This window comes from Halichoerus grypus, chromosome 14 (genome assembly GCF_964656455.1).
Source record: "Halichoerus grypus chromosome 14, mHalGry1.hap1.1, whole genome shotgun sequence".
In the NCBI taxonomy this organism is placed as follows: Eukaryota; Metazoa; Chordata; class Mammalia; order Carnivora; family Phocidae; genus Halichoerus; species Halichoerus grypus.
Window position 1 is genome coordinate 10,761,030 of NC_135725.1, and position 14,342 is coordinate 10,775,371.

A 14,342-nucleotide genomic window follows, 5' to 3' on the forward strand; every position below is an offset into this window, starting at 1 on the left:
ATGAATTAAAAAAAGTTTCTAATGACACTAAAAAACTGTCAGATTGATGAAGTCTGTTCTCTACGGGGACTGTTTAGGTCAGGCTACCCACTGCAGGCTCCCACCACCCAGGTCTCAATAGGCAAACACAGTGACAACATCGTGGCTGCAGCCTTAACAGCTCCGCCCAGCTCCGCTCAGGTTCAGAGAACACGCCCCGGGGGTGGGCCCAGCTCCTGTGGGGGCGTGGCTAAGAGACGAGGCCGTTCTCAGCCTCGGCCCAGGTAATCCGGGCGGGACCGGGAGGCGCCACACGTCGCAGCGTGATGACGTCAAGAACGCGCCCGGCGTGGCGCTTTCGGCGTGCGCAGCTGCGTTTCGGCGTTTTGGTTCGGTCTCCTGAGCCGAGGGTGAGGCGTGCTGTGCACTTGGCCGGCATGTTACCGGCTATGGGTGCTGTGGATGAGGAAGAGGAGCAGGCGGAGGAGGACTGTCCTGAATTGGTCCCCATTGAGACGAAGCTAAGAGAGGAGGAGGAAAAGTCTGGGCCCGGCGCTAAGATCCCAGTCACAATTATCACCGGGTATTTAGGTAACTAACCATCCCGGTCAGAAAATGCCGTGAACGCTGGTATCCTGGGATTTGGGGGCTGCCGGTGCCTCATCTCCTTAGGCATCTGGGCCTTCTGGGCGACAGCACATGTCTCTGAGGTAGGGGCTGGGTCACGCGCTTCCCGTTGGGGTTGCTTTTCATCTCGGGGCTCAAGGATGCCCAGACCCCTTTGCGTTAGATTCACATTTATCAAGGGAGACTGAAAGTTAACCTCGCACTTTGAAGCTAGTTTTGGCTTTGCGCCTGGAGGCTTGGACCCGCCCCCTAATTATCCCTGTGGCCTCTAACAAGTTATCTTACCTTTCTGGAGCTCGTGAGCCTTACTGGAAAGTGGAAGTAGTATCGGTCACCTGTTTGAGTTTGTTTTCTCACCTGCTAAATGGGGCAGGAAACACCTACCTTTATGTCTGTTACCTTTAAAGGGTGCCCTGTCTGTGCCCGACCCACAAGGGGCATTCTTTAGTAGGTTCCCTTCCCCACGAGCCAGCCTCTTCCAGCTATTCGGGGAGAGGACTCCTCTGTCTCAAACCTTTTTTTGAGGTTTGTTTGCAAAGCACTCTAGGAGAAGGTAAGAATAAAATCCCTACCCTCCCAGACTATTTCTCAAGCCAAGGACGTTCAGGAGTGCACATGGACACTTAAATTCATAGGTGTGTAAGCGTGCAATTTCCTGAAGGACAGTTTTCGGGCTTACACTAGAGGTACTTTCTTGGAAAAATCTGAGGAGTATTATTTTAAGGCCTTACATTTTACTAGAAGGGCTAGAATACATACAGGACCATATTAAAAGGGTGGGGAAAATTAAATGTAAACAAAGTGAAACGATTTGGGGTTAATAATACCATTCCTAGATGATGCCAGAGACAAGTACAAACTTGGTGCACGTGAGGGTCTTTTGCATAAAAATAAGAATTAAATCTCTGGTGTTTTCTTTTTTAGCTTTGTAGTCTGAGTTTATTCTCCTTTTTCCTCCGGACTAATTTTATTTTATTTTATTTTATTTTATTTTATTTTTTAAATTTTATTTATTTATTTGACAGAGAGAGACATAGTGAGAGCAGGAACACAAGCAGGGGGAGTGGGAGAGGGAGAAGCAGGCTTCCCGCGGAGCAGGGAGCCCGATGTGGGACTCGATCCCAGGACGCTGGGATCATGACCTGAGCCGAAGGCAGACGCTTAACGACTGAGCCACCCAGGTGCCCCGGACTAATTTTATAAGGGAATTTATTTTTGTCGTGTCCCCGTTCTCTGGCTTTTCTTTTTTAAATTTTCTCCAACCTCTGTCCATCCTTTTAAGTTGACACTCAGATAGTTTCTATTTTGATGTCCCACAGACATCTCGAACTCGGCAGGTCCAAAACTTCATATGTTACCTTACCCTCCAATCCTGCTGCTCCTGTGATTCCAACCACCTGGAATACTCTAAAAGTTTTCTAACTAGTCTTGTGTCATGCTTCCCTTTAATATATTCTCTGTATTTTAGCCCTAATGATCTTTGTAAATGTCAACTGTGTCACACCCTTCAGTGTTTCCATTTGGGTTGCAGTTCAAATTCCTAAACATGAATCAAAAGGTCCTATATGATCTGGCTCTTGACTGTCTTTCTAGCCTTCAAAGCTGTGGTCCAGCCACATTGAATTACTTTTACTTTTAAAAGGTGCCAAGTAGGGGCCCTGGGTGGCTCAGTCGTTAAGCGGCTGCCTTCAGCTCAGGTCATGATCCCAGGGTCCTGGGATCGAGCCCCGCATCGCGCTCCCTGCTCGGCGGGAAGCCTGCTTCTCCCTCTCCCACTCCCCCTGCTTGTGTTCCCTCTCTCACTGTGTCTCTCTGTCAAATAAATAAATAAAATCTTTAAAAAAAATTTTTTTTAAAGGTGCCAAGTAGTTTAGTCCCTAGAATACTTTTCCTTTTTGTTACTCCTCTGCCTAGACCTCCCTTTTTGGTGCTCCCTAACATCTTGTACATGTTCTGTCCACTCTGTAATCCTGTGACATCATTGCCTCTTTACGGTCTGAATTACCTTCCATCTCCCACTCTCTTAGTCTTTGTAAGCATTGTGAAAGTAGAGACAGTTTGTCTCTGTTCTGTGCACTTTTTGCTAAGGCCCAGCATGAAATCTGGCCCATAGTAGACTTCTGAATGAATAAACTGTGCCTTAAAGTCTTCTGCTTCATAATATGGTTAATTACTAAGTGCTAGTAATTTTATTAGAGGGTCTCTTACGTCCACCTCTGCCTTTCCATTTTCACTGCCACTGCCTAGTGCTGCCCTCATGTTCAGGGTCTCTGTCTCACACTTGGACTGGTTCTAAGAATTTCCTCATTGCCCTGCCTCCTTAAGCTCTGTCCCTTTCATTCTATACTTCACACTTTTGTGATGTTGAGCTTTTTAAAGCACTCTAAACACAAGCCTTTCATCTCTTCAACAGCCTTTAAAGGAATATGACCTAAAGGGATGCCTGGGTGGCTCAGTCGGTTGAGCGTCTGTCTTTGGCTCTGGTCATGAACCCAGGGTCCTGGGATCGAGTCCCACATCAGGCTCTCTGCTAGGCAGGGAGTCTGCTTCTCCCTCTGCCTGCAGCTCCCCCTGCTTGTGCCTCTCTCTCGCGCTCTCTGGCAAATAATAAAATCTTAAAAAAAAAAAAAAAGGAATATGACCTAAAAATGTGGAAGATATTAATACCCTAATGATCATTAAATCCCTCCTAGTTAAAGGCTAGAAATCTCCTAAATGTACTTCAGAAGTTGTGTGCAAGCTTACATGTGAAAGGTCTTAGCAGCACTGTTTGGGAAAATAAAACACTGGAGATAACGCAAATGCCCACCAACAGAAAAGTAAATAAATGATACAGTTTAACTACACTAATGTGCAGTTTGTTTTTTTTCTCTTTGAACTTTGGTGTGTATAGTTAGTTGTTCATAAGAGAAATGCTTTTCTTCTACTTGAGCGGAACATACTAGGTTTAACCTGCCACCTACTGGATAAAGTTAGTGTAGCTTTATGAATTTATCTTTCTAAGTACTGAATGTTGTGTATATTGTTAACATTTTCTACATCCATTCTCCTGTTTTGTGTGTGTTTTATAGATTGGTAGACAGATACAGTTGACACTTGAACAATGTGGGGGTTAGGGGTGCCACCTTCCTGCACAGTAACTTTGGACTCCCCCAAAACTCAACTACTAATAGCCTACTGTTGACCAGAAGCTTTGCTGGTGGGACGTTGCCCCAGGCACAACCGGGAAAGGGTTAAGCGCGGCTGCTTCCGTTGGCCGGGCGGGACGGGGTGCACCCCAGCTCCTTTGAACTCGGGAGCCGAAACCAGTCCCTGGTTAAGCTGGTCGGTAGAAGCTTTACTGGTGATATAGTCGATTAACACATATTTTGTATGTTACATGTATTACATACTGTATTCTTACTAAAAAGTAAGCTAGAGAAAAGAAAATGTTATGAAGAAAATCATAAGGGGAGAAAATACAGTACTGTACTATATTTACAGAAAAAAGTCCACATATAAGTGGACCTGCGACCCACACAGTTAGTTGTTCGAGGGTCACCTGTATCTATACTTATTTTCTTATAGGTTACTTTGAGTACGAAAATAGCCCTGTAGTCAGTTTGAATTTGTGTCTGGTTAATGATGGATGTTGAAATAAAAGATAGGGCTTTATGTAAATTTTAGGGACGTAAACTATGTATTCTTGGCTAAGAAACATTGTCATCATGTGAAAGTGTCTAAATATTTTAAAGTACATGAGTAATTTAAATAAAGTAAATAAAGTACATGAGTACTTTATTCCCTGAAAACCATTATTTCAATAATTCCTTAATAGAAAATTTAGATGTCTTTATATTAATTATAAATTGTATAGAAGGCATATTTTTGTTATATGAGGTTGCAGCAAGCTGTGATCCATGTTGTAGGCATATTTGTAAATATTTATAAGATTTTATGTCAACATAAAGCTTTTTAATAGTTGCAAAGGATACTTTAATCTTTCCCTCTAGAATCTTCTACACCATAGGTAAAAATAATATTTTAAAAATAGCACACAAATTTTTAAAAACATTGGGACTCTTTTTTGTGTGTGTGCCTTTAAAATTAGCCTTTGAATATTGTTATTTAAAACAAATATGTTTTATAGGTGCTGGGAAGACAACACTTCTGAACTATATTTTGACAGAGCAACATAGTAAAAGAGTAGCAGTTATTTTAAACGAATTTGGGGAAGGTAAGTAAAATTCAGTGAATGCCATGCTGTAAGAATTTATAGGATAGCTTATTCCCCTGGTGAATTGATATTCCATATTTAAAAATGAAAATACAAGGTATTATAATGTGAATATATTGATGCGGATTGTTCTGGGAAAATTAATTTCTTTCAAGCTTTATTTTGTACAGATTTGAGATACTGAAATTATTAGTTTTCATAAAATTTTATATAAATTTGAAATTCATAGCAACAGAATTAAGTTAGGTTTTTACATGAAATAACTCCAGAAGTAAAAATCTAAACATATGAAAGAAAGTTCTTTCAGACACTTTCTATGTACTTTTGTACTGACTATACTGTTCACTTGTAACTTTTGAAAAATTCTTTAAAATGCTTCAGTTTTTGTAAGTTTACCTTGTTGGATGTTTATTGTTTGCAAAGCATTTAAAACTGAAGATTTAAAAAATAAGTTAAATATATGGTTTCCATCTCAAGCATCTGCAGTTGTCTGTGGAAATACATGCATTTAAAATTCCAATTTTTGGGCGCCTGGGTGGCTCAGTTGGTTAAGCTACTGCCTTCGGCTCAGGTCATGATCCTGGAGTCCCGGGATCGAGTCCCGCATCGGGCTCCCTGCTCGGCAGGGAGTCTGCTTCTCCCTCTGACCCTCCTCCCTCTCATGCTCTCTGTCTCTCATTCTCTCTCTCAAATAAATAAATAAAATCTTTAAAAAAAAAAAAAATAAATAAAATAAAATTCCAATTTTTTTTGTTTTTAATATTGAACTATGCTTAAAAAAAATCTGTACAGCAGTGTTACACACAATTCTTTGATTACTTTTAGAAGTTTTTCTTCTTAAGTGTGAATTTTAACTATAGCTCACTTTTAGCCAAAAAATATGTCTTATGTTGAGCTATTTCTTAAAGTATACTATTTTCTCAGTTGTAAATGAATAAAGGAGCTAGGTTTTATGAACAAGAAGGAAGACCTGTTAAACTTGATTTCTCATTTTAATAAACTAAAGTGAAAAGTCCTGTTAGAAAAAATAAAAATGCTAAGATTTTTAAAATCCTAATCTTGTACTCTAGCTTCTTATTAACTGATCTGTTGGACACTGTGATCACATTTATTATTAGTTGCTATTTTTCTTCATTCTTTCTGGATTGTTTATATAATTTATATAAACCATTTATTTGCAATACTCTCCTTTGCATTTTATTTATAACCTCTATACCCTGAATTCTGTAGCAGTCCCTTTTAGAGCTCTTTATCCTTGCCTAAGTGAAATATAAACAAAAAATATATACATGAAAAATTACTCCATTTTCTTTTGTGGCCATTTGCTTTACTGGATATTTAGAACTCTCCCTTGGCTTTGGTATATTTCTTTATTGGAGGAAAAGTAAGTATGATAACAAGCATCTCAGAATTTCACCTATATATTTTTCTTTCTTAAGTTAGCGTTGCTAGGAAACTTTAGTTTAAAAATTTAATTTTTAAATGAGCACATTGATACCCTGGCCAAGCAAACTTCCTCAAAATGAACTTGGGTTTTTACTCATACCGGGAATATTGAGTAGTCTGTCTAGTAGAAACAAAAACAATTTAGAAGAAGAATGAAAAGAAAAAAATAGATAAGGCAGTCTTTTAAGAGGGTTAAGGGCATATAAAAACCAATATATTAAACATACTAGTTGGCCATGGACAAGGAGTGCTTTTGAAATAGCTACTTTTATTAGTGGGCAAGTGAGAGGGCCAAAGAAGTAGGAATGAGTCATTAATTTTGGATTTGCCTTTTTAGGGACTTAAATCCTCTTTAAAAAATAAAAGCTTAAATAATCTAGAGTAGTATAGTTTAGAACACTGAGGCTGCACAAACAGAATGAAAGAATAAAAGTTATAAAAGGTATTTGTAGAAAATGTTTTGAAATCTGTGTTGTTGATATCCTCATCTTTGTTTTTGGTTGGCTAGCGAACATAATCTTAAGAGTGCTTCTTGTTAATTATTTCAGGAAGTGCAGTGGAGAAATCCTTAGCTGTCAGCCAAGGTGGAGAGCTCTATGAGGAATGGCTGGAACTTAGAAACGGTTGCCTCTGCTGTTCAGTAAAGTGAGGAATGTGTTTATTGTGTGCTTGTTGGTTTATTATAAATGTTTATTGATTATATTTCCAGCTTTGATTTTCTAGTGTAATGTAACTGAATTTACACAGTCTGCTTCATTGTATTTTCACATAGAAAATAACTTATTAGAATGTATTTTCTTAAAGTGTTTCTTGCTGCCCTGTTTATTTTTCTGTGTGCTCTAATGCTTTGGTTCTTCTATTGAGTTTGTTTTTATTGTCTTTGATGTTAGGGTTTAATTAATGATTTCTGTGGTACGTGAAAGTCACATTTCATGTGTAAAAATTACTATTTTACATTGAGTGAGTCATTGGTCTTATTTCCAAGGATTCACCTTCTAAAAACAAAAGTAAATGACCATCAAAAAGGTGAATAGGCTCACGCTGTGTTCCACCAGTGATAGTTGCTTCCAAGGACAGTGTCTGTTTTTTTCACTAATACACCGTCGATCTTAGAAAAGGACCTGACATACCTATTCACTCAGATATTTGTTGAGTAAATTAGGAAAATTAATACCTGTACTGTTGACTTTGTATATTCTAGTGAATTAAATTTTTTCTACATCATTTACAACTTAGGTATTTGACTTTGAGTCAAATATATTAACAAAGCTAAAATCATGACATTTTCTTGAACAACCAAAATGAAATCCAGTATTTTCTTGCACTGTCTGGTACCCTTATTTAGAACAGATTGAAAAGTAATGATCGTGTCCCTTTAGATGTTATATTAAATCACTGTAATTCATAAATTTTATCATTGTTTTGGATGTTGAGTTCTTTCTTTCATTATGCTATAAAAATAGCAGCTTTTGACTTCAGTCAGGGTATTAAAGTTTCCTCTACTTTTAATTTTATTAAAGTATTAACTCCTCATGTATCTGATTTATTTTGCTATCAGTATATATGCCTCTATTTTTCCCCACCATTGGTAAATATTGATGGATGTTGTGTTAGAAGTTTGGGAAGGAGTTAAATTTTCACATGCCTAAAGATATTTTTGTCTCAGGTTGCCAAATATATTTAAAAACATTTATAATGATCACTTTAAAATATTTAGGTAATAAACTGTATTTTGTATTTTGGTATTCTACAGGGACAATGGCCTTAGAGCTATTGAGAATTTGATGCAGAAGAAGGGGAAATTTGATTACATACTCTTAGAGACCACTGGGTTAGCAGATCCGGGTAAGAGATGACATTATTAATAACCAGAATATAGTTCTTAAACATTTTTAAATGTATTAGAGAAATATGTAAAGTAAGCATTAAACCTGTACTCCAGACTAAATATTTTTTGTTGTTGCTTAAAACAGGAAAAATACTGGATTGTCATGTTTCTTTTGCAGATAAATCATAATCAGAGTACTTGATAATTTTAACTTGATAATAGGATTGAAATTCAATTGATCAATTTAAGATTATTGGTAGGAACACAAGTTGTTAAAAGTATGGAAATTTAGGAAAAATAAAGACATTCTACTTATAAGTTCTACTCCTATATTTGATTGATCATAGTCTACAGAGATCTTATTTCTGATTACTTTCTAATCCAGGTTTCTTGGAGGGTCATTTAAAGATACTTAAGGGCTTTTGGACTCTAATTTCAGTATTGCTTACTCTCTTTCAATTAATTGTTAGCATTAGCATTTTGTTTTTCTACTACTAAAGTTGAAATAGTTTTATTGGTAAATACTGTCATTAGGTACAGAGTTAAATTAAGCCTACTGGGCCTTTTCCTGGTGTGGAATTAATGATTATCCATGAAATGTTTATCTCTGAGTAGAATTACATTTAAACTTCTCTATTGAAAGCTACACAAAGTTGAAGTGTTTTAGCAATCGATTTCTGTTTCCTTCTTACCCAAATGTCTTTTAGGTTACACCTTTATTCTTAGTTTGCAGAACATTTAGTGTTCCTTCTGTAAGTCTGACCATACCTTTTTTTTTATTTGAGTTAATGGCATTGGGCCATAAAACTATATAAAAGACTATATAAAAGTACTGTTTAGGAATAATTTATTAGGGGTCATAACTCTTTAAAACAGATACTGAAGTATACTGAAGGTCCAAATGTAATCAGTGGTTATTGTACTTCCAAATACTGCATAATAACATTGTCCTTCTGTTTTCAAATTAGTGTTGAGTTGGGCTGTTTTGGTCCTGTAGTAGACCGTATTATGTACATTTTCATACATTTCCAATAGATTGGACTGATGATAGGACTCGGACTATTACATTGATATTAAATATTAAATCTGGTAGGATGGGAAAAATATATGCCTCCTTTTTGAAATAGCAAATATCAATTTCTTTCATGGTAGCCACTTTATAGAGAAAAACTCATAACTTTGAGAGTAGGTGAGTTTAGTAAAACATGGTTCAGCTTTTCAGAGGGAGAAGGAAAAGTTAAAGATCTCAAAGCTTTTGTACAAATTGTAGGTATGAACAGGTTAATGTTTTTTCTAACTTTCTTTAGATTAATGATTTTATTGTTTGGGTAAAAATGGAACATTCATTAAAAAAAAAATTTACCCAATATCTAAGAAAATGCGAAGAAGAAAGTTAAATCACACTGTATCTCACTACAATGAAATATAAGTAGGTAAATTTTATTTCAGGGATTTTTCTGTGCCAGTGCTACTTGCTGAATGACAGCATCAGTCTCTGAAGCTTGTGAAAAATGCAGATTCTTGGGCCCCATCCCAAATCTACTGAATCAGAATCTGTAAGGGTGTGAGCCCAGCAATCTGTTTTAATAAGCCCTCCAGGGGATTCTTACACATTCATAAATTTGGGAAGCCTTGCTCTATGTGCATATGAAAGCTGTATAAACAGATAAATAATTTTACAAAAATGTGATTGCATTCTTTGTGCTATTCTTAGTAAGTATTAATTTAGTTTTACTTGAATCTACAAGAAGAGAACTTGGAGGCAGTTCAAGATGGCAGCTTAGGAACACCCTGAACTATCTCTTTCCATAGACACACCAGATCTGCAGCTACTTATGGAATAATTCCTGCTCAGAAAGAACTAAAAATAGGCTGAACAGCTCTGTCTACAATAAGGAATATAAGGGCTACACTGAAATGGATAGAGGAGGTGGAGATGTGGTTTTGCCAAAAACTTCACCCCGGTGCAGCAACTCATAGTAGGGAGGGGTTTCACAGGTCTGGAGTCTTTACCTGAGGAGGGATGGGTTTATACCCCACTTTGGGTATGCCAACTCTTGGAACCTGCACTGGAGAGACGAGGCCCTCCCAAATGGGTTTGGAAACCAAAGGGGCTTGTATACAGTAAACCTGGGGGGCTGTGGGGAATCTGAGGTACTCCTTTTGAGGGGCTCACAAACAAGCACACTCATTTTGGGACCCAGTGCAAAGGCAGCAGTTTGAAAAGTGACTAAATTATATGTGAAGGAGATTGATTTGCTAATTCTAAAGTGTTTACTGGAGTAAACACTTTACTCCAGTGTTACCCCAGCTGGGACCAGTTGGGACTTTCTTTGGGTCCAGAGGTGCTTGTGAGCACCATTTTTGCACTCTCCTTCCACTTTGCTAGTGCAGTCAGGCACTGTGGACACAGACAGCCTCCCTAAAGCCGTGGGTGTGCCCCCATCCCCAGACGTGTCCCTGCCTCACTAAAGCCTTGGGTGTATCCTGCCCACATTGTTCTCCTCCTGCATCCCTAAAGCCATGGATGTGCATCACCCTCAGTACTCTTGCAGCCTTGCTAAAACCTGCCTTTGAGTGCAGTCCACAGAAGGAATGTCTGTTGATCACCTGTCCCTGGTGGCCAGAGGAGCTTAAATTTCTGCACCCTATGGGACTGTAATAGGAAGGTAGTTTGGGGAGGGCTGTCATACCCAAGGCACTGCATAGACAGCAGGCTGAAACACACTGCTCATCTAGTCTGCCTATGGAAAAGGCCCATCCACTTGTCCTGGCGCTTCAGCCTAAGGGACAGGCTTCAAAGGTGCTCTCAAAATGTAGGTAGGGAGACACCATCTTTGATCTCTCCCTCAGCCTCAACAGAGCTTGCTGGTACCTCCAAAAAGTTTATGTGCTTGTCTGAAGCCTTGATTTTTGTGGCTTGAGTTCAGGAGACACCTCCAGATCTCTTGGGCTGGAGATCAGCAGGGTTTATAGTTGTGGTGCCACAGGGCTATATATTCGTATACTCCAAAAGCTCCTTCCTGTGGATCTGTCTTCCAATCAGTCTGAAACTAGGTGCTGAGATCACTCCCTTTGGAACACTGGCAGGTCTATTTTTTTTTTTTTAAAGATTTTATTTATTTATTCATGAGAGACAGAGAGAGAGAGAGGCAGAGGGAGAAGCAGGCTCCCCGCAGAGCAGGGAGCCCGATGCGGGACTCGATCCCAGGACCCTGGGATCATGACCTGAGCCGAAGGCTTAACCATCTGAGCCACCCAGGCACCCAACACTGGCAGGTCTTGACACACTCTCAACAACTGTGGGATCTATCAAGAATAATTCAGGCTAATTAGGTAATCACAGAGTTTCAGAGAGACAACCAAGAGCTAGGGCAAGGTTGAATAATAAGGCTTATCTCCTATACAAGGCCACTCCTTCAAGACTGGGAGAAGTAACTGTTTTGCTTAATAAATAGAAACCAAGAGTCAAGTAAAATGAGGAGACAGGAATAGTTTCCAAACAAAAGGAGGAGACAAAACCTCAGAAAAAAGATCTTAATCAAGTGGATATAACTAATCTACCTGATAAAGAGTTCAAGGTAATGGTTATAAAGATGTTTACCAGAGTCAGAAGAATGTTTGAACACAGTAAGACTTCAACAAAGAGATAGAAAATATAAGGAAGTACCAAATGCAAGTCACAGAGCTGAAGAATACAGTAACTGAACCGAAAAATACACGAGAAGGGTTCAGCATCAGAATAAATGAAGAAGAATGGATCAGTGACCTGGAAGACAGGGCAGTGGAACTCAGCCAAACAAAGCAACAACAACAAGAAAATTAATGAAGATAGCTTAAGGAACCTATGGGACAATGTCAAGTGGAGTAACATTCACATTATAGGGATCCCAGAAGGAAAAAAAGTGAAAGAGGCAGAAAACTTCCCTAACCCAGGGAGGGAAACAGACATCGAAGTCCCAGAAGCATAGAGAGTTCCAAATAAGATGAACTCAAAGACATCCAGATCAAGAGACATTATAATTACAATGTCAAAAATTAAAGAGAATCTTAAAAGCAGCAAGAGAAAAACAATTTGTTAAGTACAAGGGAATCCCCAAATCACTATCAGCTGATATTTCAGATGAAGCTTTGCAGGCCAGAAGGGAGTGGCATGATAGATTCGAAGTGCTGAAAGGAAAAAACTTCCAACCAAGAATATTCTACCTGCCACGGTTATCATTCAGAATTGGAGGAGAGTTTTCTAGACAAGCAAAAGTTAAAGGAGTTCACCACTAAACTGGCCTTATAAGAAATGTTAAAGGGACTTCTTTAAGTTGAAAAGGAAAGGTACTAAGAACAAGAAAACATGGGAAAGTAAAGATCTTACTCCTAAGGGCAAATATATAGTAAAGGTAGTGAATTAACCACTTATAAACCTACTATGAAGGTTAAAAGACAAAAGTAGCGAACTTAAGTATAGCTACAATAATTAAGAGATACACAAAGTAAGAAGATGTAAAAACAAAATGTGGAGAAGAGAGCAGAAATGTAGAGTTTTTATAATTCAAATTTAAGTTGCTATCAACTTGAAATAGGCTTTTATTTATATATAAGTATATATATGTAAATATAAACAAATATATAAGTATAAACATAAGCATATGAATGTACAAACATAAGTATATAAACATAAGTGTATAAATATATATGTGTATATAAGCTGTGTGTGTGTGTATATATATGTGTGTGTGTGTGTGTGTATATGTATATATATATATATATGTGTACATATAGGCTGCAAGGGAAGTGAGCAAGAGAAAAAAAGAACAGAGAGGAACTATAAAAACAGCCAGAAAATAATTAACAAAATGGCAAAAAGTACATACCTATCAATAATTACTTTAAATGTAAATAGACACAGTCAAAAGATGTATACAGTAGTTGAATAGATTTAAAAAAGAAGACCATCTATATATTGCCTATAAGAGATTCACTTCAGATCTAATGACATGCAGACTGAAAGTGAAGGGGTGGAAAAAGATATTCCATGCAAATGTAAATGAAAGAAAGCTGATGTGGCTATACTTATATCAAACGAAATAGTCTTTAAAACAAAGTCTAATAAAAGATAAAGGACACTGCACAATGACAAAGGGTCAATCCAATAAGAGGATATAACATTTGAAAATTTTTATTCACTCAACATAGGAATTCCTAAATATATAAAACAAGTATTAACAGACTTAAAGGGAGAAATGGACAGCAATACAATAATAGTGGAAGACTTTAGTACTCCATTTACATCAATGGATAGGTTACCTAGACAGAAAACCAATAAGAAAATGGTCAGCCTTAACAACATATGAGACCAGATGGACTTAATAGGTATACAGTTAACCCTTGAACAGCATGGGTTTGACTGTGTGGGTCCACTTACATGCAGATTTTTTTACAGTATAATACTATAAATGTATTTTCTGTTCCTTACTATTTTCTGAATAACATTTTTTTTTCTAGTTTATTGTAAGAATACGATGTATAATACAACCTACAAAATATGTTAATCGACTGTTTATATTATCAGTATGGCTCCTGGTCAGCAGTAAGCTATTAGTAGTTAAGTTTTTAGGGAATCAGAAGTTATATGTGGGGGTCCCTGGGTGGCTTAGTCTGTTAAGCATCTGCCTTCGGCTCAGGTCATGATCCCAGGGTCCTGGGATCAAGCCCCACATCAGGCTCTCTGCTCAGCGGGGAGCCTGCTTCTCCCTCTCCCGCTCCCCCTGCTTGTGTGAGTGTGCACTCTCTCTCTCAAATAAATAAATAATCTTTTTTAAAAAAAGTTATATGTGGATTTTTGAGTGTATGGAAGGTCAGTGCCCCAACTCCTGCGTTGTTCAAGGGTTAATTGTATACAAAGCATCCAAAAGCAGCAGAATACACATTCTTCTCTACATATGGGATGTTCTCAGAATAGGTCACATATTAGACTACAAAACAAGTCTCAGTACATTTAAGAAGATTGAAATCATGTCAGATATCTTCTTTAATGATAGTGGTATAAAACAAAGTCAATTAAAGAAAGCTGGACAAATCATAAATATGTGGAAATTAAATAACATGCAGCTGTTATAATCAGTGGGTCAATGAAGAAATCAGAGGAGAAATAAAAAATACCTTGACACAAATGAAAATGGAAATAGAACAATCCAAAATCTACAGGACGCAGCAAAAGCAGTTCTAAGAGCAAGGTTCATAAAAAGATAG

General features: G+C 37.8%; 1 protein-coding gene across 6 annotated transcripts in view; it reads left to right on the forward strand.

Annotated features, from left to right (window-relative positions):
* The first annotated feature begins 296 nt into the window (after positions 1-296).
* Positions 297-14,342, forward strand: part of LOC118535522 (zinc-regulated GTPase metalloprotein activator 1C) — a 53,052-nt gene continuing 39,006 nt past the window's right edge. For 2 of the 6 annotated variants that reach the window (XR_004917226.2, XR_013443934.1), the window contains exons 1-4: positions 297-570; positions 4,736-4,822; positions 6,817-6,913; positions 8,022-8,113. Coding sequence is in view for 4 of the 6 variants with exons in the window: in XM_078062159.1 (XP_077918285.1) it covers positions 306-570; positions 4,736-4,822; positions 6,817-6,913; positions 8,022-8,113 (541 nt within the window). In the remaining 2 variants the exon portion in view is untranslated. Of the gene's footprint in view, positions 690-4,735; positions 4,823-6,816; positions 6,914-8,021; positions 8,114-14,342 lie in introns of all 6 variants that reach the window. The other 4 variants (XM_078062159.1, XM_036091835.2, XM_036091838.2 and 1 more) reach the window with 4 other exon arrangements.